General features: G+C 38.5%; 1 protein-coding gene across 1 annotated transcript; it reads right to left on the bottom strand.

Annotated features, from left to right (window-relative positions):
• Positions 1–1,298: 1,298 nt before the first annotated feature.
• Positions 1,299–20,663, bottom strand: mios (missing oocyte, meiosis regulator, homolog (Drosophila)). The gene is made up of 12 exons (XM_033981283.2): positions 20,577–20,663; positions 18,652–19,526; positions 17,131–17,608; positions 14,691–14,789; positions 13,184–13,438; positions 10,903–11,072; positions 9,259–9,324; positions 7,181–7,339; positions 4,580–4,732; positions 3,766–3,970; positions 2,718–2,847; positions 1,299–1,880 (listed from the first exon to the last, which is right to left on the bottom strand). Exons 2-12 carry the CDS (start codon positions 19,471–19,473, stop codon positions 1,790–1,792), a joined length of 2,628 nt encoding a protein of 875 aa, XP_033837174.1. The 5' UTR covers positions 19,474–19,526; positions 20,577–20,663; the 3' UTR covers positions 1,299–1,789.
• Between the last annotated feature and the right edge of the window lie 1,203 nt (positions 20,664–21,866).

The following is a 21,866-nucleotide window of genomic DNA, read 5'->3' as shown; positions in this document are numbered from 1 at the left end:
TTTGCAGAAATTTTACTGAGATGTAAACTTTCAGATTACATTTGCTTTAGTTAGTCTCTCACATTCATTTAATCAGTTAACAGCTACAGGCTCAAATTTAATTTAGTCACAGTTATAAAATAATTTAATTTAACAAAAATCTTTTAAAAACAAACAAATAACTCACAGAAAAATATGATTCATTTCGACAGTTTTAATAGATGAAAATAAAAGCCTGATTTACACTTGATTAGCTTGTCCTAACCTAAGTGTCTCGATTAAATCCTGAGTAATTTTCATTAGCAAAGCTGCAAATTTCCCTTTACGTCATCGATTGAGTTAGTCCGATCAGTAACACACTTGCACACTCCCTTCTTCATGTTCTGGACGTCCAAAAACTCCTGCCTCACTGTTAGGAGGTGGACCAAGAGCGTCTATCTGCTTTCTTTCGAGAAAATAAAGCTCTCCATCGAGGGAGGATACAGAATTCAAGATATAAGTAGCATAAATATATTTTATACAACCAGCCCTGCTTTGTCACCACTCGAGATTTTTGCACATCCACTAACACTTTTTTCAGGCAAATGCCACGGCCGTGAGCCAATAGTAGGCTGTAGATTTTGACCGTGAACCAGTCAGTGCGCAGCAGCACACCGCTGTTCACTCATAACACAAACAAACCACAACTGGAGATTGGCTTCATAGAAAAATAATTTGAGTGTTAGAAGATGTGATCATTTTCACACAACAAAGGTGTAATCTTTTGCATCAACATAGCGCCAACACTCAGTTGCGTGTTTATAGATTAGTTTAAGATTTCCTAAAATTATGCTATTACCACATACACAAACAAATAATTGTGTTGGTTTCCTTCTTTTGTGGACACTTTTGGTATTGTGTTTGTAAAGTTGCTGTGAAAGTGCAGTGTAGACGATAGATCAGGGGTGGGCAAACTTTTTGACACAGTGGCCACAATGGGTTCAAATATTTGACAGAGGGGCTGGACCAGGATATGGAGATATATATATATATATATATATATATATATATATATATATATATATATATATATATATATATATATATATATCATGCTTGTTGTCATTAGCAAAACTACGCTCTGATCTCTGATGTGTATATATATATATATATATATATATATATATATATATATATATATATATATATATATATATATATATATATATATATATATATATATATATATATATATATATATATATATATATATATATATATATATATATATATAAAATTACATTAGAGATTTGGCCTGTAACATGTAGCAAAACATGAATATGCAAAGCTCATTGTACAAATTGGTTTCCTAATGCATTAATTAAATTAACTTATTCAATTTCAGTTAAATAAACACAGCAGAAAAATGTTGATCAAGGTTTACCCTTACCTATTTTAATATAATTTGGCCATGTCGGACCGGATTAATATGCTCAAAGGGCCATGTGTGGCCCCCAGGCCATAGTTTGCCCATGTCTGTGATAGATCTATGCTTATTAAAAAAAACCTGAAATCTGAGTGGTGACAAATGTATTTAGTTTCCCTGATAAATCTAGCTCATGTCAGCAGAAAATAGGGTCCTGCCTCGATGGAGATCTATTAATGGCACAAAAAAGGCTGATGGCCACAGCTTATGAAGGTCACATCACCGGTTAGCCACGTTAGCCAAGGCGCCCCCTGCTGTCCGCTCAAAGTCTCCATGGAGGTGGGGCAGTGGTTTGGGGCCCTCTGGAGCTGCTGGTGCACAGGTTAGGGGCGGTATAGGTCCCATCTAGCTGCTGTCTGAAGGTACCAGGTTCCCCGTGGTGTCTAGCTGCATGCACTTACAGGTGCAGGCTGACACGGGGCACTCGCTGTGGTCTCTGTGGCAAACATCAGAGCATAGAACAAGACTACAAATAACAAAGGGGATTTTACTGAGGATATAATAAGAAAATGAAACTATTACAAAACACTTTATGTTCCTGTGTATAAATCAAGCTTTGAGGCACAGAAGCATTGGTGTCTATTTTGTATAACGTAAAGCCCCTCTACCAGATGTTTTACCATATTTGTGAAAAATGTGTCTTGCCCCAGTACAGATATAATGTATACACAACTCTTAAGATCAAAATAACTCTGCTGAATGCTGTCTGCATCTAATTAGAAAGCATTTTACTGTCCAATAATCAGGAAGTGAGTGTTAGCATGCTTGTTGTCATTAGCAAAACTACGCTCTGATCGCTGAAAGTTGTGAAAAGAACTAATAAACTTGCAATGAATAAGTAGGAGGTAAGGTAAGTGAGGGATAACTTTGGACTGCTGCAAACTGTTTAAAATGAAAAGTTTTGTTTTTCATGTTTTCACTCTGTAAAAATCTGTGTAAAAATAAGGTACAGTGCCTTTAAGTTCCTATGTATAATCCAGCCTTTGAGTTACCAAAGCATTGGTATTTCATGCTTTGACATAAACAAAAGATATACTGTGGAAGATTAAAAATTATGTGCCACTACTTTACATTGGTGACCAAGCAACTTAATCAAACTGAAGATGAATGCACATTCCAGTGAAACCAAGCACACTCATAATGGCAACTATGCAAGGATTTTTGCTTATGATTTAGTGGAACATCCAGGGTGTGCCTTAAACCAAAACAGCACCATCTCCATGGAGACAAATAGGTCTGTCAGATTCAGACAAAGACATGAAGGAAACCTCACCTAAACCAGCTGAGGATGTGTCCAGCATGTCCGCCGTGCCGACAGTTGTGACACCAGGTGAACCAGTTGTTGAACTGAGCCAGTTTGTTCTCTCTGGTCAGATCCATCTTCTCCTCTGACTTTGATGGGCCTGCAAATAACAAAGCCACACTTAGCCAAGTTTGAACTTCCATGTAAAAAATAAACTACTTTTTAAAAGTACTTTGACACTAACAGATACATGCTTTGTAGTGCAGCTATTTAAGGGAACGAGTCTGATGCAGTTGTAATGAACATTAACAACACAGGAAATCTATCCTTATGTAAAAAGGTGAAAGCAAATGACTTAAATTGGTACAGAAGAAAAACATATCAATCAGGATTACTTTAGTTTAACTTATGTGAAACAAATAGTTTTGGTTATTTTGAGGGGTAAGAAGTAAATGCAACTATTGGGTCTATCCACATGATGCAAAAATGAGACAAAGTAAGCACAAATGAACTAACAGTATTAACACTGATGCACTGCTCATTCATTCTCAAACACTGAAGATGCAACATGTAACTTTTCAAGGTGGAGAGAATTGCTTAATTGTCATTTCAAAAGAAAATGCAATACTGTGAACTGGACAAATGTGTTTAAAAGTGAATACATTTTGCCACTCATCCAAGAGGCTTCTTCAGTTTTGACAGGATTCTGGTAGGTCACTGACTTACACCTGTCTGAAGGGAGGAGCTGAAACTAACACAAACTAATTATTATCACATTTCTGAAGTAGTTTTATTAATAAAATCACATGTAAACAGCTAAATCTAGTTGTTTATAGTAAGGAACATTTGTTATTCACCAACTCCACTGCGTGAATGGTCACCTGAGCCATATTTTACAAACTTGTCCCTGCCCATAGAAATCTTAAAGGTCCTGTTACCATGTCTGTGTAATCCCTCAGTTGTTTAGGTATGATCCATAGTAATAGAAAACTTACAATTTTTTTTTATTTTTTTTTGCTAAGTCCTGTTACCATAGCAAATACCACAGCCATGAATCGACATCCTACATGTGGTGTACCTGGAGAGTTGGAGACGGGCGTGCCCATGTTCATGAGGCACAGGGCACAGCGGGGCAGGGGCTTCCTACAGCCCGGGCAGCTGGTCACTTTGGACTTGGTGGGCGATCCGCTGACCCCGTACTGACTGAAGCCCCGGCCCTGGTGGGGAATGGCCGCGCAGCTGTACGAGATGGACTTCCCACAGAAGTTACAGCTCACAAACACCTACACCAAGACAATATGCATGTGAATATACAGTGTCATACATGTAGGACTGGGCCATGAGCTCTTAGATAAATGCAGATAAATGGTCACATTAAACCATTATATAGCAATTTTCTACCTTTACAGCAATAAACCATTCACACACTCATACACCAGTGGGGGTTAAGTGTCTTGCCCAAGGACACAACAGCAGTATTTATCTGTTGGAACTGGAAATGGAAATGGATAAGTTTGATGCCATACTGTGGAATATTATATCCAAATGTGAAGGTTTGGGTTAGGGTGTTAATTAGGTAGTTTTTAAGGCTGAATCTTTAATAATAGTATATAGTATATAGAAGTATTTGTTCATTATGATTTATGCCTGTGTTCAAGCTTTATTAAGGCAATTAAAAGTGGAGTAATTATAACTGATAAAGAAATGGCGTTTTGAAGGTTGTATCCAGGTCTTTTGAAGGTTGTATCCGGGTCTGGCCTCTTGTTTTTTCTTTCAAGTCTCGAATTACTTCATTTTATTCTACACTAATAATATGTTATCTGTTTGGATATACAGTGCACAATGGTGACTATATATCCATAATAATTTTTTAGTGTAAGCAAAACCCACACCTGTGCCAGTGGCTTGGAGCTGGGGTCTAGTTTGCCTCTGTGGATGTCAAACTCGGCGCGTTTGTGCCAGAACCTCCAGGCATCCAGGAGGTTCCGGTAGTTCTCGATCCAGCACTGCACCCGAGGGTCCTTCAGCACCTCCCCTGTGGAGCCCTGTTACACACAGACAATAAGCATATCAATGCATGGGAGACACGAGCCAGAATAGGCAAAGTTCACATGAAATCAACTTCTCCAGTAGTTTACTTACATAAATGTGAGACAAAATGTATTACCAGGTTTTCATCAGATCATGTTTCCATATAAAAATAAGTAATTTCATGTGTAAAAAACGCAAAAAAAAAAAAAAAAAAAAAAAAAAAAATTGGGTGCATGTGAATCTAAAAAAAAATATGAATCCAGGTTTAAATTTCTTGCTTCATTTTGTATTCATATTAGGTACAAAAAATATAGGGGGGATTTGAGTTTGAGTAAACCAAATCCCATTAAAAAATTGCCAAAAAATACAAATTTCACCAATTTTTTTAGAGTTAAAAATCCAGACTTGGAATTAGATATCAAAAATCATTCTGTATATTTAGTTAAAATCTTGTTAAGTTCAAGGCTTTTAAATTTAGTGTGTGTAGGTGATACTTTAAAAAGTGATCTTTGGGTCCCTGTAGGGGAAATTTTGAAAATGGCTACAGTAAGTTGATTGAATTAAATATTAAAACATCTTTTGGTGGATCATCATTGAGTGGATCATTTTCTTGTTTCCAAATTAAAGCTTGTTTGCCAAGAGACCAAACTGACAAAAAAACTAAAAAAAAAAAAAGACTTGTCTGCCTGTATATAATTATAATCTATGACACCCATGGATCATTATTTTATATTTTGGACCTTTTAAAATAACCTAGATAGACAGTAGACAGTACCAGTGGAGGTGAAAACGCATGTTGATAAATGACATCTTGAATATGGGAGAATAAAGATTACTCAAACATGCATGAATCACACTAAATACATACAGGGGCATCCATATTCTTTCACAGAGGGCCACAGACTGAAACATATTTGAAGCAGAGGGCCACAGACCGGTGGTAAACACACTGAGTTAATCATATGGATGCATTTTACTTAAATTTATCTATAAAAAGTAATGACTGGACTCATTTAGGTCAATTCAGCCCATTTGACCCCTGGGCCATAGTTTGGACTCCCTTGAAAAGGGACACAATTATGACATGGTAAAAGCTCTGAAAAGTCATTTTTGCATATGCTCCCGTTAAAGACACAATTGTTTTAAAATCTATTATGCCACTTTATCTGTTTAGTCCTGATGCTAGACCTGGTTTGATCAGTTCTGTGGTGACTAGAGCCGGGAACGCACTGTATTACAATAATAGTCTGCATTTTAACAATATTATTTTGACCTCTAACCATCTGTATTAAATATTATTGGTCTATAGAATGTTGTGGTGCCACCTGGAAAAAAGGGGCCGCTGTTCTCCATGCGAGATCTTGAACGCAGCATACACCCTGCTTATTGATTGCTGTGTGTGTAAGTGTTCGATTAGTGCTGTCACCCATCCCTGTGCTGGAATGTGAGCTTTTATAGTCACTCGAAGTTAGCTCTGCAGAGGGAAGATATGTGTACAATGCACTACTCTTCAGGGACAGGTTATGACAGGAAGAGGCAGGGGCAGTGAAAAAGACTTTAAGTGGGTCATGAATATCTGATTTTTTACTTATTGGTAAATGACAATGATACTGATTTATGAGTTATAGACTATGGCATCACTTGAAAGACATCAGGTCACAGTACAATATTAAATGCTACGGTTGTTAAATTTAGTATACTTTTGTCTGAAAAGTAAATATACACATTTTAACCAGTTACTTATAATACAGCCCAACAGAAGGCACAACATGGTAGAAAGCATGACATGGTAGAAAGCTCAAAAAAATTGATTTTGCATAATACCCCCTCTTTAATATTAAAGTACACAATGAAACTTTTCTGGCGCAGCAGCTTGTTATTGCTTTGACTGGAATGTTCCCCATTATAGTATACTGTCCCCGTAGAGAAATTTGGTGCCCAGAAACTAGTCTTGGTCATGACAACCTAAGCTAGAGGATTTTTCCTACTGTGCATGTTTTGGGTTGATGGGGGAAACTGAAGTGCCAGGATGAAACTATAGACTGTACTGGACTGAGGGAGTGTGACATCACCCACAGCGTTCAGCTGTAGCCAAATTAACCCACTTGAGCAGTTATAGTAGCTAATTTGCAGTGTGTAACCGAAGCACCCGTGCTCAAGCAGGCTAGCCATGTCCATGTATATACAGTGTATGGTAAAAATCCACTCAGGCATAGGGAAACACATGCCAACTCCAAACAGAAAGCCTCGGTCTGGCCAGGGAATCAAACACTGAACTTTCTAACTATGAGGCACGAGTGCTTATCACTAAGCCACTTGACCTGACAATACCACAATTTGCTGAGTATGCAAATCTCCGGGTTCTATGCTGATGGTAAATAAACTTGTTTGTTAGACATCCAGGACTCTCTTTACACCCACCGGCTTTAACAATACTAATCCATGCTGTTTCTGTGCAGTACCTTGAGCATACAGAAGCTGGCGGTCTGTACATCCCCTGTGCGGTCCACATAGCTCTCCATCAGGTCCACTCCGTCTTTGGTGAGGCCGGTCAGCAGGAGGCCCTCCAGGTTCCCTGCCTCTTTCATCTCCCCACTCAGCTTGTCAATGTACCGAGGTAACTGGCAACAGAGAGCATTTCAATTATCAAACTATAATACCCGTAATATAACAGTAGAATGACATTATTCTAATATTATTTAAAAAAACAAGAGATAAACAAGATAAATCTATATTTACAGCCTTTCCAACAAGAATTCTTGCGATTTTCACTAACTCTTGACAATCTGTCTTGTTCAGCTACGGCTGAATCATTTGCATGTGATAGGTCTGTGTGGAATCTGACTGGCAGTGTGGTTTGGGTGGAAGCCAGCGCTGAACAAACCAAAACAAACATGACGACGTAGACAGATGTACTTGAGTCTATTTTAGAGGAACTATAGACCATTTAGTTTCTGAAAACATGCAGAGGGAAGCGCTTTGTGGATTTGTGGACGGGTAAGACGTTTGTGCTTTTCCCTCAAATGGATTTAACTAAAGTTTGAACCATCCCAGATTGATGCGTAGAACTCTATTCAGAGGGCTGCACATTTCAACCTGGCCTCGTTACTATATTTATGGTTACTATCAAAACTTTGGTTAAATCCAAATTTACTAAGCATGTCCCAAAACAAGTACCAAACAGGGCTAAGTTAGGACAAAATTACAGTCACCTAAAAATAAACTGAAAACTATCTTAAAAGGGGACATCTGTAAATTCAACTTGTTTGAGCTTTCAACCATGTTATAATTCCCTCATCATTAACTTACTCAAAGTTGTATCTTGATTGATTTGGTTTGAGTAAAAATCCTCCATTGTCCTGTATTTGTGGCTTGACTGCTCAAAAAATGTCAGTTTTCACCTACCCCCTATCCCCTCCTACTTCTCTGTACTTAATTGTGATTATTTTAAGAAAGGTCCAGGTCATTTATTTAGGCTTCAGAAATGTTGGGTAAACACCACTTAACCCTTTAAGGACTGAGCACACTGTGGGCCAGTATAGGTCACCTAGACTTTTATATTTTTGTTAGCCATAAAAATCATATTAAAGGAAGTATCAGAATTTACTGCCTTTTTTACACATCTACTTCTATTTTACACTTTCATCCGTATTTTTTCTTTTATGCATCAAATAAATGACTGGGAAAATCCCCGCGCTCTCATTCGTCACCTTCGCGGAGCAACAGAGGCAGATTACCGTAACTGACGGAAAAATATTTAAATAGCCCCGTGCTTCCGCTTTGAGACACCGTTTGAATTTACATGAGAGCACGACTGGTTGCGGAGTTACGCTGCTGGAAAGTCCGCATCCGCGCACTATCGCCGACGATAGGATCTGACGCTAAAGGGTTAACAAAAAAAAACTGCAAATGCCACTACGAAGAGGTGGTGCCTATGAGTTCTGCAATTTTGAACAGGAAGTAAATGGAACTGTTTCTATTATGAAGCTTCTACAATGATCAAAATATATTATTCACGACATATGCCTGTTATAGATTGTTACTACCAGAAAAAGGCACAATATGTCTTAGATAAAAGTTTCTGTATTCTTGAATTATGTTTACTCCAGACACTTGTTTACACTGACCATTTAACCAGGTATCAATGCTAAAAAAGTTGCATTGACACGACAGAAATTAACCTTTCCTGAAGCTTTAGAATGATCTTGAGCTGAATCAGAACAAGTATAAGACACATAGACTAGTATTCACCCATGGACCACTATGGAACCTACTGGACGACTGAGGGATTACACAGATATATGGCCACATGGTAAAAGAAAATAGTATGATTTAATGTTGAAAATCACACTCATCATGATATCGGTCAGTACTGAGTATCGAGTCTATTCCTTAGTAACAAAATAAAGTTTAATATTTTAGTATTGTGGCAACACCAGTTTACACTCTGCCATATTTCAACTTGTACTTGCTACTATAGTTTTTGCTAAATAAATTAAATTATATTAGAACAGTTTAAATGATTTACTATAAGTCTTACCTGTGTATCATTTAAAAACATACAGGCAAAGGCCACTCGATCTCTCACCGCCACACTGCTCTCATTCTGAAACAGGAACAGGACAAAAATGAACTCACATTTTGACATAAGCATTTCAAACCTGTAGAGCGCTTATAGTGTTGTAGTAAGGGCAGGATCAGGTGAGATCCTGGAGAAGTCCTACAGCCCAGCATTTCACCATCCTCAGCAGAAACACATGTGAGGAGACAGGTTTAATATGAACTGGTTTTATGAACTGGAAGTCTAGAACAAATGTATGTGGCACAGGGGTTTTTCACCTGCAGTGGAGTAAGAAGGCTTTAGCATCACCTGCTTCCCTTCATGGAGGTAGATGAGCTTAATGCCATATAGTGAAACATTCTAGGAAAACAGTACAGTACAATACAGCTGTTTTTGTTCTTTGTAGAATATTTTACATCATTAATGCTTCTGTTAGATACTTTTTCCACATGTAATAATTACAACAGGGAAATATAATACACTGCCTGGCCAAAAAAAAGTCGCCATTTGGATTTAACTAAGCAAATAGGTACGAGCCTATAGGTACGAGTCAGGTCTAGGTTCAGCAACAGTCTGTGTTCAAAGAATGAGGTCAGCTGAGACCTGAATATACTGAATGACCAGGTTATTCCATCAATGGATTTTTTCTTCCCTGATGGCACGGGCATATTCCAAGATGACAATGCCAGGCTTCATCAGGCTCAAATGGTGACAGAGTGGTTCAGGAGAATGAGACATCATTTTCACACATGGATTGGCCACCACAGAGTCCAGACCTTAACCCCAATGAGAATCTTTGTTATGTGCTGGAGAGCGTGCAGCGGTCAGACTCTACCATCATCAATGCAAGATCTGGGTGAAAAATTAATGCAACACTGGATGGAAATAAATCTTGTGACATTGAAGAAGCGAAATCGAAACAATGCTACAACGAATGTGTGCTGTAATCAAATCTGAAGGCAGAACAACCAAATATTAGTGTGTGACCTTTTTCTTTGGTGGTGACTTTTTTGGCCAGGCATTATATACTATAATATAAATATTATGAATAAAAAGAAACACTGGTCAGGGTGTACCAATACGCTTATGGGGTGCTTGAGACAAAAAGGGTTAGGGGTCACTGTACTAGCCTATTCCAAGACAATGCTTTGAACCATGTAGGCAGAAGAAAACACAGCGCAGTCAGTTAAAACATCTGCATAAATGATGCATTATATATATATATATATATATACATATATACAATTATACTACATGATTTTAGTAACGTTTTTCCAGAAAGACAGCTTCATAAGGTGCTGCTTGCTTCTCGTTGGGATCCATGGGCATCTGTTGAGTGAGTAGGCCAAAAGAGGCAGTTTGTACAAGAGTAGTCAGTGAGGTTTTGGGATCGGGCGGGAAGAGGATGGGCCATCCCGTGCAGGTGTCAGTAGTTACTTCAAACATAAACAGTAACGGAAATAAATGCCTTTTTTAGGCTCTGCTCTGGTGTCTGTATTATTGGGGGGATGAAAGATGCCAATATCAATACTTGGGTTTAAAGTAACTAAAAAATCTAGATTAGCGTGTCTTTAATGTAATCTAAAGCATGAGGCCTAAATTGTAGTGAGAGGAGCCCAGTACCAGCACTCCGTCGTAGGCCCCGGGCTCGCTGGTGAGGAAGGCGAACATGACGCAGAGGTATGGGTTCTGAAGCTGCAATCTGAGGGAGCTACACATCTCCCTCCACAGAGACGCCTTCTCATCTGTGTATCCCGACAGAGCCATAGCCACCACGTTCAGGTTCAAGTCTCCTACAACAGACAGGAGAGAACAGAGGGGGAGAGGACAGGACATTCAGATTGCATTTTGTGCATTGTCCCTGATAAAAGAAACGGCAACTGTATAACTCATAATGAACAAAACAAAGTGTCTCATATTGAGGCTTAAGAACTACTTAGTTACCGGTAATACCCAAATCTTAACTCCTAACCTTTAACTAAGTTTTCACTAAGCCTGAATCATTCTCAATACCAAATGTTCTTAATGTTTCTTTATGCTTTATTAAGCCTAATTTTGGTGTGAATAGGTAAAAGAGGTCACATTTATTTATAGCTTTTCTATCTTCAAGACACTTAAAACACTTTACTTCAAGGAACCAACCACATACACAGGCTGGAATCGCACCACCAACCTGTGTGTTTGTGGATCTGACCGCTCTGTTATGAAGTTGCACCAAAGAAAGCTTAATTGGTTTATCCAGTGCCAACTACTCAACACAAATATTGGCAAATGCACCTTTTTATATTTTGCTCAAAATATAAAAAATGCTATTTAAAAAGGTGCTATTCTAAACATCTTACAGTTGATGAAAGAAATGAAGAAACCCTAGCTCTATAAATTGCATTACTATTGCACTAGTTAAAATGGTGGCCAAGTAGCTAGCACCTGCGTGTCACAGAAAGAAAGCTCCAGGTTCAGTAGTGGGGACCCACTGAGGTCACTTCAGCAGAATTGAAGGATGGGGGAAATGCAAGGGACACATTTACCTACACAATAAAGTGTACCTTAACCTATATCGCAAACAAATCCAAACTTGAACTGCCATGTAGCCATGCTTCTTTAATTTTATTCTCAGAAATACAGCATTGCTCCACACATTGCATGTTTTCTTTCCCAACACTAACACTGAAAGTACTAATGTTTTTAGAATGAGTGTTTGTAACTGATTACTGTTTAACCGACTCAAGTGCCAAACCACTTTTCAAGCAGCTGTCATTTCGGGAACATTTTGACCTGAGCTCTCACACAATCACTCTTAAGCCGGAGCTCTGCTCGTAAGCTGGAGCAGAGTTGATGTTGTGCAGTGGATAAGGTGTGGCAGCATTACAACTTACTCAAAGAGCCAGCCCATCATCGCTCAAACTCTGGAAGCCCAGGCTGACCTACATGCTGGAATTTTCCTCTGTCATGACAGCGGTAAACAACAAGGCTCTCTCACAGCTGTTTAACAAGACCTCGGCTGTGTCAAAATAACATTCTTTTGCAATTTCATCAGACATTTGCTATTTTAAAAGTGCTTGACTAAAGGAGTATATTTGGTGGGGCAACTGTTGTAACATGTTTTAAATGTGATTTCAGAATGATGGTATTTTTTTTGCAGAGAGGTGTGCTTGGTGTTGGGTAATTCTTGAAATTTTGTGAAACTAGAATAGAAATATCCCTCAAACATCAACTCTGATTTATCTTTTTTGTGGTGTAGTTATACTTATGGATTTCAAAATGTATTACAAGTCCAAACAACTTACAAAGCAGAGACATTATCCCAAACCCATTAAATTAATCAAATTCTTATCAATATAATATATTAAAATTAAGGTTGCTCAATTTATCGCATTTTATACCATGGTCACTGAGAATTGCAGATCTTGTGCTAGTCTTGGTCAGGACTACCTTAGCTGGAGGATTTTACCTGTTATATTGTGGGTGGCTCCCACTGTTGCCTGGTTACCCAGTGGTTCAGATCAATCACAGGGCAGCATTGTGGTTTGGGCTGAACCAAATGTGAAGTGCCCAAACGAACGAAAACAAACATGCTCATGGATAGCCATACTTCAGCCCGTTTGAGTAGAAATACAGATTATTTTGTTTGATGTGTACAATGTTACAGATTTCAATCTGATGTGAGCCAGTTTAGGAAATAGGAGTGCCCGGAGGAAACCCACCCACATGCAGGAAGAAACATGCAACTGTGCAGTGAAACCGAGGACCTTCTTGCTGTAAGGATAGAGTGCTAACCACTCACTCAACCACCACTCAGCAGTATTATGAACTCACCATCAACAGTCAATTCAGGAACAGCCCTATGTATCACAACTAAGAGTCAGATTTAACATGACTCTTTTAGTACCCCCTACATGTTCACCTTTGTCTGCAGTGGCTCCCTTGTTGAGGATCTGGATGGCTCTGCGGATATCCATGTTAAATAGGGCCACAGCCGCTGCTCTCTCCCACTCGTGCTCCTGCTCCAGGGTCCGGAGGAGGGGCTCCACATCCTGGTCTGACCCCCGGCCCGTCCAGCCGCACAGCCTCAGGGCCAGTCCACGCTCTTCACTGTGGAACCGGGGCACGTCCGCCTGACGCTCCGAGCCGCTCCAGCACCTGCGGCTCTCCGTCGTGCCTGAGGAGAGGAGGGGGCAGCTCAATATTGGAATAATGGCTCTATAAGATAATGCGTCTTTGCCCCAGTGCCTTTTGAAGAGAATCAAAGGATCAAATGCAATCTGTCAGAAGTAGAATGTAAGTGCAATGAATGTGGTTAGCAGTACCTAGCTGGTAGACTAGGCTGCAAAGCATGTTTTAGGTTATTGGGGGAAAAATTTGGAGGAAACTAATTTTAAATCTTTTGAAGTTTTAACATTTACACAATTTAAAAAACTCAAATCCATTAATGGTTAAATCACTATTATAGACATAATTAATTCCAAAATGTATCTGGAACACACTACCCATTAAAATGTTATCAAGTCACACCATTTAGAAAGATGTATCTAGTTAACTCAAATTGCCTTTTCAGGGCACAGCTGGTAATACCTAGACACACTAATCTTCCCTGGCAGACTGGTTGAAAATCAAGGATCTAATTAATGAAATAATCTATGAAAACAAAATGTACAGTATCTATTAGAATGAAGGTAAGCATCTCAAGTAGCCTCACTGTAAATAACATAATTAAAGGGTCTGCACCTGCACTAACTGTCTGGGATAGTGTCAGGCAGTTGTTTTCTTATAGTTCTCCGATCTCTCTCTCTGTTTCTGTCACTCTTAAAATGCCTCCTGACACAGAATCAAGTCTCTGGCAGTTGGTTTCCCATGATTCTTAGTTACAATGTGCCTGATTGGATGAAAAGAAGTGATCCTGTCAGTAGCCTCTGTATTAGTTATTACCAGAGAAAACACTATGTAAATTAATACATTCCACTTTACAATCTTATTTAGCTTTACCATTGATGGGACTTCCGACTTTTATGCAAATCTTTTCGATCCATTCATGTCAAAAAGCCAAAAGATTGCTTCTTTTTATGACAGAAGTCAATGTGAGAACGACAGTTAACAATCTAATCACAGAGAGAAATAACCAAAGCTCAGATTAATTTTAAATGGTTCAAACCGAGAGCCTGAGTGTTTACCCTTTGTATTTATGCATAATCTAAAAAAAAACTTTGCAAAAGGATTTGGTTCTTTTAAAAGGAACCGCTCAAAAGAGCCGACTTGTTCACATCACAAGCATAATGTAAAGAATATTTCTCATAACATAGATTAAACAGGCACAGGCCCTTTAATGAAATGAAAATAATAATAATTTTACCAAACATAACTGGCAGTTAATCAGTCATTACAGAACTAATTAAGTGAAATACATCTCTACTTACCAGAGCTGGTTTTGACAATGTTCTTGATCCCAGAGTAGACCACAGACTGCTTGTTCCCCTGCAATTTCAGCTCCAGGTCCTCTGCACACTGTTTCATATGTAATACTTACATAGGAAAATATTACAAAATAGAATAATATAGTAATTACAGATGTGTGTAAAAAAAAAACATATGATCAGATTTGTTAAGCATCCTCTTTGATATAATGACTAGATGTACCACTACTACAGTTTAGTTTAAGTTGAAAGACAGGCATTTCAAGCCCATTACCATTTCAACTTTTAATGCACAATGGTGCACTCCAGTGGCACACCAGAGATACTGCAAACTGCAAAGCATAAAAGCAAGTTGTACTCTTTTGTTTGCAGCTCATAAACCAATGCTCCCAGTGTCCAGACATGCATGTAAATAAAGTTGCATTTTCAGTATCAGTGTATTTATGGCTATTACAATAATTAATATAGACACAATTTTTAGGGGTCAACAGTATGTAGCCTGCTCTCTTACAGTAAAAAAATGCACTACAATCACAACTGAACCTGAGTTGTCAATGTCTTAACCTGCAGACAGAGAACACATACAAGTTTTTCTCTCACGGGAACTCTCAGAACCTGCAGAATTCAATCAATGAGCTGCAGAGGCTGCATTAGCACTGATGTTGGTTTTAGTGACGATCCAATTAGACAGAGTCCTTTTTAGGTTAAAAACAACTGGATTTCAGCATTGAAACTGGCAACCCAAATGAGATATTTTGCTTTCTGATGGTAAAACACCAAATTATAACATAAACAAATGAGGCATAGTGTTTTTTGTAACAAGGCATTAATCAGCTCTGGGAACGGGACAGTGAACAATAATATCATTTATCATGATAAAAAGGGCCAACAGTAATTGTTCATGGGACATTTTATATAATCGTGATAATCACCAAGAGAGATAATCATCATTATATCACCAGAATGTGAAGAAAAAAAGCTACTTATTCATGATGATCCCTTCTAGATCACTGTGTTTTCACATATAACAAAGTATACTACAACCTCTCCTAAATATGGAACCTATTCATAATATTAACATGATGACATTTTTAAAATGTCTGCAGCTTTAATCATAGTGATATAATCATTAATCGCAATTATTTTGGCCATGATAATTATGACACCAAAGTTCAATATTGTCCGATGCCTAATCAGCTCTAAAACAGATTTGCTGTATTTGATTTGAACATGTTTCCCTCTGGGGACGCAAATCGGTCACGTTTAAAATCTAAATCTGAAATACAGTTCCTTTTAACATTTGAGTTGTATAGGACTGGTAATTAAAAATATTAACTTGTACTTGTACAAATTACATATTGCATTTTCTTTTCTCTTTTAGAGTTAAAAAATAAGTGTTGTAAAGTAGTCTTTAAAAAATCATGCTTTTTTGTACTTTTTTTGTACTTGTGTCTCAAAGAAAATGTAGCTAACCCTGTGAGTGGCTAAGGAGTTCAACATTTCTACATTTAGGATAAATAGTTTTGACTATTAATTAGGATAATATATTATCTCAGCAGCAACCTCACAGTACTATTTAATTGAGAAAAAGTAGTTGTTCTTTTGGCTATCTTCTTCCATAGTATGGCATAAAACGCATCTATCTGCAGAGTGAATATTCCAGAAAATTACATGTTACATTGCTGTACTGTACTAACTCTGCATGCATCTTCCCAAAATTACAAGATACTTTAGATATAGCAAAATTATATTAACATGGTTGTTACGTCCAGACGAGTCTGCTACCCATTTTCAGTTTTAAACTATAAATAGTATATTATAGTATATTATAGTATGTGTTGAATTGATAGCACTTTTAAGGTTAATGACATATTTGAGTGTCTGCTATATAGTTATAATCTATGACATTTGTGGATCATTATGTTATAATTTGAACATTTTAAATAGCAAAAGAAAAACTCACTTCTGTCAACTGGACAAAAGTTTTAGAGAAGATGTTTCACTGTTCATTCAAGCCACTTCTTCAGGTTTGGTCAAATTGCTGGTGGACACTGCCTTATATCTGTCTGAAGGGAGGAACTAAGTACACTGAAACTAACACACCTATTTGTTTACAGTTTCTGTTTGTTGGGTAGGTCTATTGAACTACACTGAGTGAGAACTGTGTCTGAGTCATATTTTACATAATCATTCAGGCCCCTAATGAGTGCTCTCACACCTATTAGCATACTGGCTTATTTTAATTTAGATCTGAGGATGGACCAAAAAGTTGTGTTTTTTAGACTATCATTGGGATATCAGAATCGGTATTGAGTATCGACTATCAAGTCTATTCTTTAGTATTGAAATTGAGTTTCGATGACAACAGTATTCACCACACCTCACAACCCTCTGTAGTGTTCACCAACAGTATTTCACAGGTCTTTGCTACATGGAAGGATATAGGAGAGGTCGTACCACAGAGACTTGAGCTGTGGGTCACTCCCCCCTGCCAGCAAATGGTTCCTCCACACCTGTCCTGTGTCATGGCCATACCTGGACTGGGCCCTCTGCCTCATCTTGGTGGCTATGTCGGCCTCCATGCCCGCTGCCCCGTCCTCCGCACACTCATACAGGTACCTCCCACACGCCCACATCAGGGAAGTGGTGGAGCTCCAGGCTAGGGAGATGCGCTCGAACACAGTGAAGTCGGTCATGGCGCGGTTGGCGGCGGACACGACCACCATACGGTTCTGGGAAGACGGGTGCCAGGCGAAGCTCCCAATCTGAGTGTCGCAGGGCTGGACACTGCGCTCGATGATGGTGGGCTCTGTCTCGTCTCCGATGGGGGTGGGAGCGTGCTGCATGTCGTACAGGCGGATGATGTTGCTATCTCGGGTCAGGGTGGCTAGCAGGCCAGTGCGTGTGGGACACCAGGCAACCTGAAAAGAGGGAGGCAAAGGCAGAACATTATCAGAAAATAGTTGAGAAATCAAATTAAATATTCAACTTCTTTATTCATCTTTGAATGGCTATTGTACAAGAAAAACAGTTTCCATGTAAATATTAACTAACAACACATCAAATGTTTTGATCACCATGTTCCCTTTTATTGTTTTGAAAATGCTATATTAATTTAACTTTTTAACATGTTTCACTTTTGTCTCAGAGCCTCCTCACTTTCCTTTCAGATCTATCACAACACAATCGGTGTTCAACGCACTAATGAAATTACTGCAAATCACATCAGGTTTGTCAAGTTGCTGTGTACAGTTTTGTATCATGTTTTTGTATATTTAGAGGGAATTGTCGTGTGGAAGCATGGATGATGTTGCCTTTTTGGCTGAGCATTGGACAGAATCTTATAGCCAACCGTAAGGAGGGTTCAAATAGTGTCCGGGAAAGATTGCCAAGTTACTGAAACATTCATGAATGACATTTAAAACCCCTTCAGGCATGCCCTTGATGAGGGAATAATGTTTAAACATGGTAGAAAGCTCTAAAAAAAAAAAAAAAAAAAAAAAAAATCAATCCTGCATAATATCCCCTCTTTAATGTTTATTTTAAATCTCTGTATGTCGGCTGGCATGAATGAAGAGCTGAATTTCCTTTAGGATTAGTATATCACATCTAATCTACCGACCTAATATAATTTCTGAATTTATATACAATTTCTTTCCACCATTTAGGTTTACATTATTCAAAAAGAAATTTAATTTGTGTTTTATACTTTAAATACTTACAAGGGACAATAATACTGACACTGGAAAATGTTTACCAAATACATTGGTTAAAGATGGCGTTCTTAACCTTTTTGTCCTCCTGTACTATATTCTATTGATTGCCCTGCCCTTGAGGAGCTGCTCACGGCCCTAACACAGTCCTTGGCCCTATGGTTAAGAATCACTGGGTTAAAGACAGTAATGTAATTCCTTACATTGGCTAATATGATTTTCAATGAGGTCAATGGTCCAGTGAGGCTTACCTTGGTAAGTGGTTTGGGCTGCTCAGTCAGCGTCAGCACGGGCTTCTCAAACTTCCTCAGGTCCCATATGGCCACCTGCCCCTCAAAGAATGATGCCACCCTGTCCTGGAAGTGGGGATCCACTGTCACGCCCTGGATGGCTTTAGTATTCACAAATGTCTTCTGGCTGGTGTTCCTCAGATCGAAAATGGCCAGGTTTCTATGCATCCCAGCTAGGAGCAACTTTGGATCCCGTAGTAACCAGCAAAGTGACAGGCAAGCGTCATTCTGCCCTAACTCGTACAAAGGTTTAGTCACCACTGTGCTTGAATCTAGATCCAAAGACGATAAACGGATCTTCTCTGCGGTTGCAACGCTCGCTTCAGGGGAATACTTACTGCTAATGTCCCATATGAGAACTGAAAAGTCCGCTCTATGCTTGTCCAGACCAGCTGCCAGTAAGTTACTATCAACAGGATTCCAAGCTAAAGTATTGCACTGTCTGGCATGTTTAGGCACAAATTCTTTCCCGACGAGCTCTTTACAAGCAGAATTATGACTCTGCCCCAAGCTGGTGAGGACGACCCTACCGTTAGCTTGACCAACAGCTAGCAAACATTCAGGCTCGTGTTTGGGGTACCAGGCCACGCATTTCATATAGGGAGTGTCGGAATTGATGGCAAGGAGTGTGGCAGCGGTTTCGTCTGACAGTGGAAGGGTACCCGCCTTGGACTCGGCTCCACTCACAGGCCCGATGCGGTACAAGCCCAGCTCCGAGTCGCAGATGACATAGCGGTCCGGGTGGTGCGGGGACCACAGGATATCAGGTTTGGAGCAGCTCATGATGCAGCAGCAAAAGAGTGGTTCTCCGAGGAGACAGGTGGCTCAAGAGGAGCCTAGGGAAGAACATAAAAAATTGGTTTAGAGATGGGTCAACAGCTTGTAGTGTTGTCAATTTGTCATGTTAATTATAAGGTGATGATGTAGTAGGGCTGAGCGATAAAGAATTTTTTATTTTTTTCCCCATATTGATTGATCTCAATGTTCAATTTGATTTTCTTCCATCTTATTGAAAACATAGACTGGTGGACTTCAAGAGAGCAGGTGTCAGGGTCACTACAGAAGAAGAGGAGAGACAAGAGGGACTGCCTCAAGGTGGGAGAGACTGGCTATATTTCAGGATTTTTTTGAGAAACACAAGGACATGCAAGGAGACATAAAGAGACACGTTGTAGCCCTGACTCAGAGCTTTCACATGAACAAGTGAGCGGCAAAACCTCTTCAGTACCACATGCTATTAGTGGCTAGGAGACCAGTCCATTAAAATGTGCTTGCCTAAGTTTTTAAGTTTTGTGATTTCTAGATTTAATTTTTTTTTTTATTTCTGGCACAGTCCTATAACATAGCATAAATGTTTCAGTTACTCTTCCCACGGTAATTTAAGTCATGTTCATAATTCAGAATAATCCAGATAAAAACATTTAACATAAAATAATATAATAATTTGTTATTACCGATAATACAATAAAAGTGTCTCCATCACAAGTTGGGATTCCCAAATGTAAACAGTCATTTTATCATGTGAAAAGGTCGTAGTAGCAGTTACTATTGTAAAAAATATTATCTTGAAATGAAGAATCCGGGAATGCCTGCAGTTTTTATTCGTATTTACGTGTTTATCCTGATCAATTTGAGATTTAACTGCTAAAACTGACAGTTGACTATTTTAATAGCATATTGTACAAAGGATAATGCAGAAATATAGGATTAGACACTTAACTAATGAATATGTTAAAGTTCTAAATTTGGTAGATCATGCTAACATTTGCTAATGCTAACGAATGAAGGTCGATCATAAACTAGTTTGTGATTCCTGCACAATACAGAGGTTTAATAATAAAAGCCAAAGGTTCACTTGATATGATGATTAAAAAAGATTAACTCACGCGCGCTCACAGTGTAATCACGGCTGGTGAGCGCATTTCCACATGTCTCAAAGCGACTGTCCTACACTTTGGAGGAACTCCGTTTGTTGTGTGTTTCACCAAAATAGTTCCTCCACCTGTGTTAGAACAAGAGGCGCGCACACGAGGTTCCGCTAAAGATCATTATGCAGAAACCATGTGGTTTAAGTTCAGAGCTGAGTGACATATTTTAAATTATAAAACCACAAACAAATAGCTCATTATTGTAAGAAAAATTGCCTAAAAAGATTTATAAATAACCGCAGCTCTTCACTAACTGCAGAAAAGATGGGCCATGTGCATGTAACTGGTTGGTATTTTATTACCATTTTTTTTTCTTTATTTGACATATATTTATTTATTGTTATATATTTTACTATGACAAATGTATTATTAGACAGCACTTTTCTTCTTTTGATCTAAAATGCCTTTATTAGCAGTTAGTCTTGAAAGTTTTGGTAAATGTTTCTCCTGTAAGCCTGTCCCAAGTTGTTAGCACAATTTTACTTTCAGGTTTATTTATTTATTTAGGTTTATTTATTTATAAGTTATTTGTTATTTTTTAATGCACAGGTGTACAAATGCATATATTTTCAGTGGTTCTTTTGTTATATGAAAAAGGCCATACGCAAATTGATGATAACCCTGGAATTGTCACAAATTTTTATTTGGCTCTATTATTTTCATCATGGGAGATATATAAACTAAAAATCTCACAATTGTTGTTTTGGAGATGTGCAGATTTTGCATATTGAGTATACTGATTATGAATAGAATAGGCTAAATAAAACTAAACTTGCAATTTAATCTTCCAAACAACTGAATAGATATTTCTGCACTGTTGGTAACTGCAGTTGTTTGTGATACTTTAATTTCAGCCGTTTACAGGCACATTTTAGCCCATTTCGCCCACCAATAGTTGAGGCTGTATAGATGATTATTAGGCCTACTGTACTGTTGATATATTTGTGTCTTTAAGGGAAGCCACTGGAGGCAAAAAGAGAGACATTCCTAGAAGCTTGTGATCCTGGATGCATTAGGTCTTATTCTTCCATGCCAGTGATGTTCCGGAGTCTTGAGGTCTCTCTTGCTCCTCTGCTGTCACATGGGCTTCAAACTCCACAGTTGAACCTCAGGTATGGAACAAACTCAACTTTCTCTGGTGACCTAAAACACCAATGCACAGCTGTATAGTAATCAGGGGTACGTAATGTAATTGTAATTACAAATGCTCACATTAGTAGAGTGTAATTTGCCTTTTCACATAAAAAT

Source organism: Periophthalmus magnuspinnatus, chromosome 16 (assembly GCF_009829125.3).
Source record: "Periophthalmus magnuspinnatus isolate fPerMag1 chromosome 16, fPerMag1.2.pri, whole genome shotgun sequence".
Lineage (NCBI taxonomy): Eukaryota > Metazoa > Chordata > Actinopteri > Gobiiformes > Gobiidae > Periophthalmus > Periophthalmus magnuspinnatus.
The sequence above is the reverse complement of the archived record's forward strand: the minus strand, read 5'-3'. Positions and strand labels throughout refer to the sequence as shown.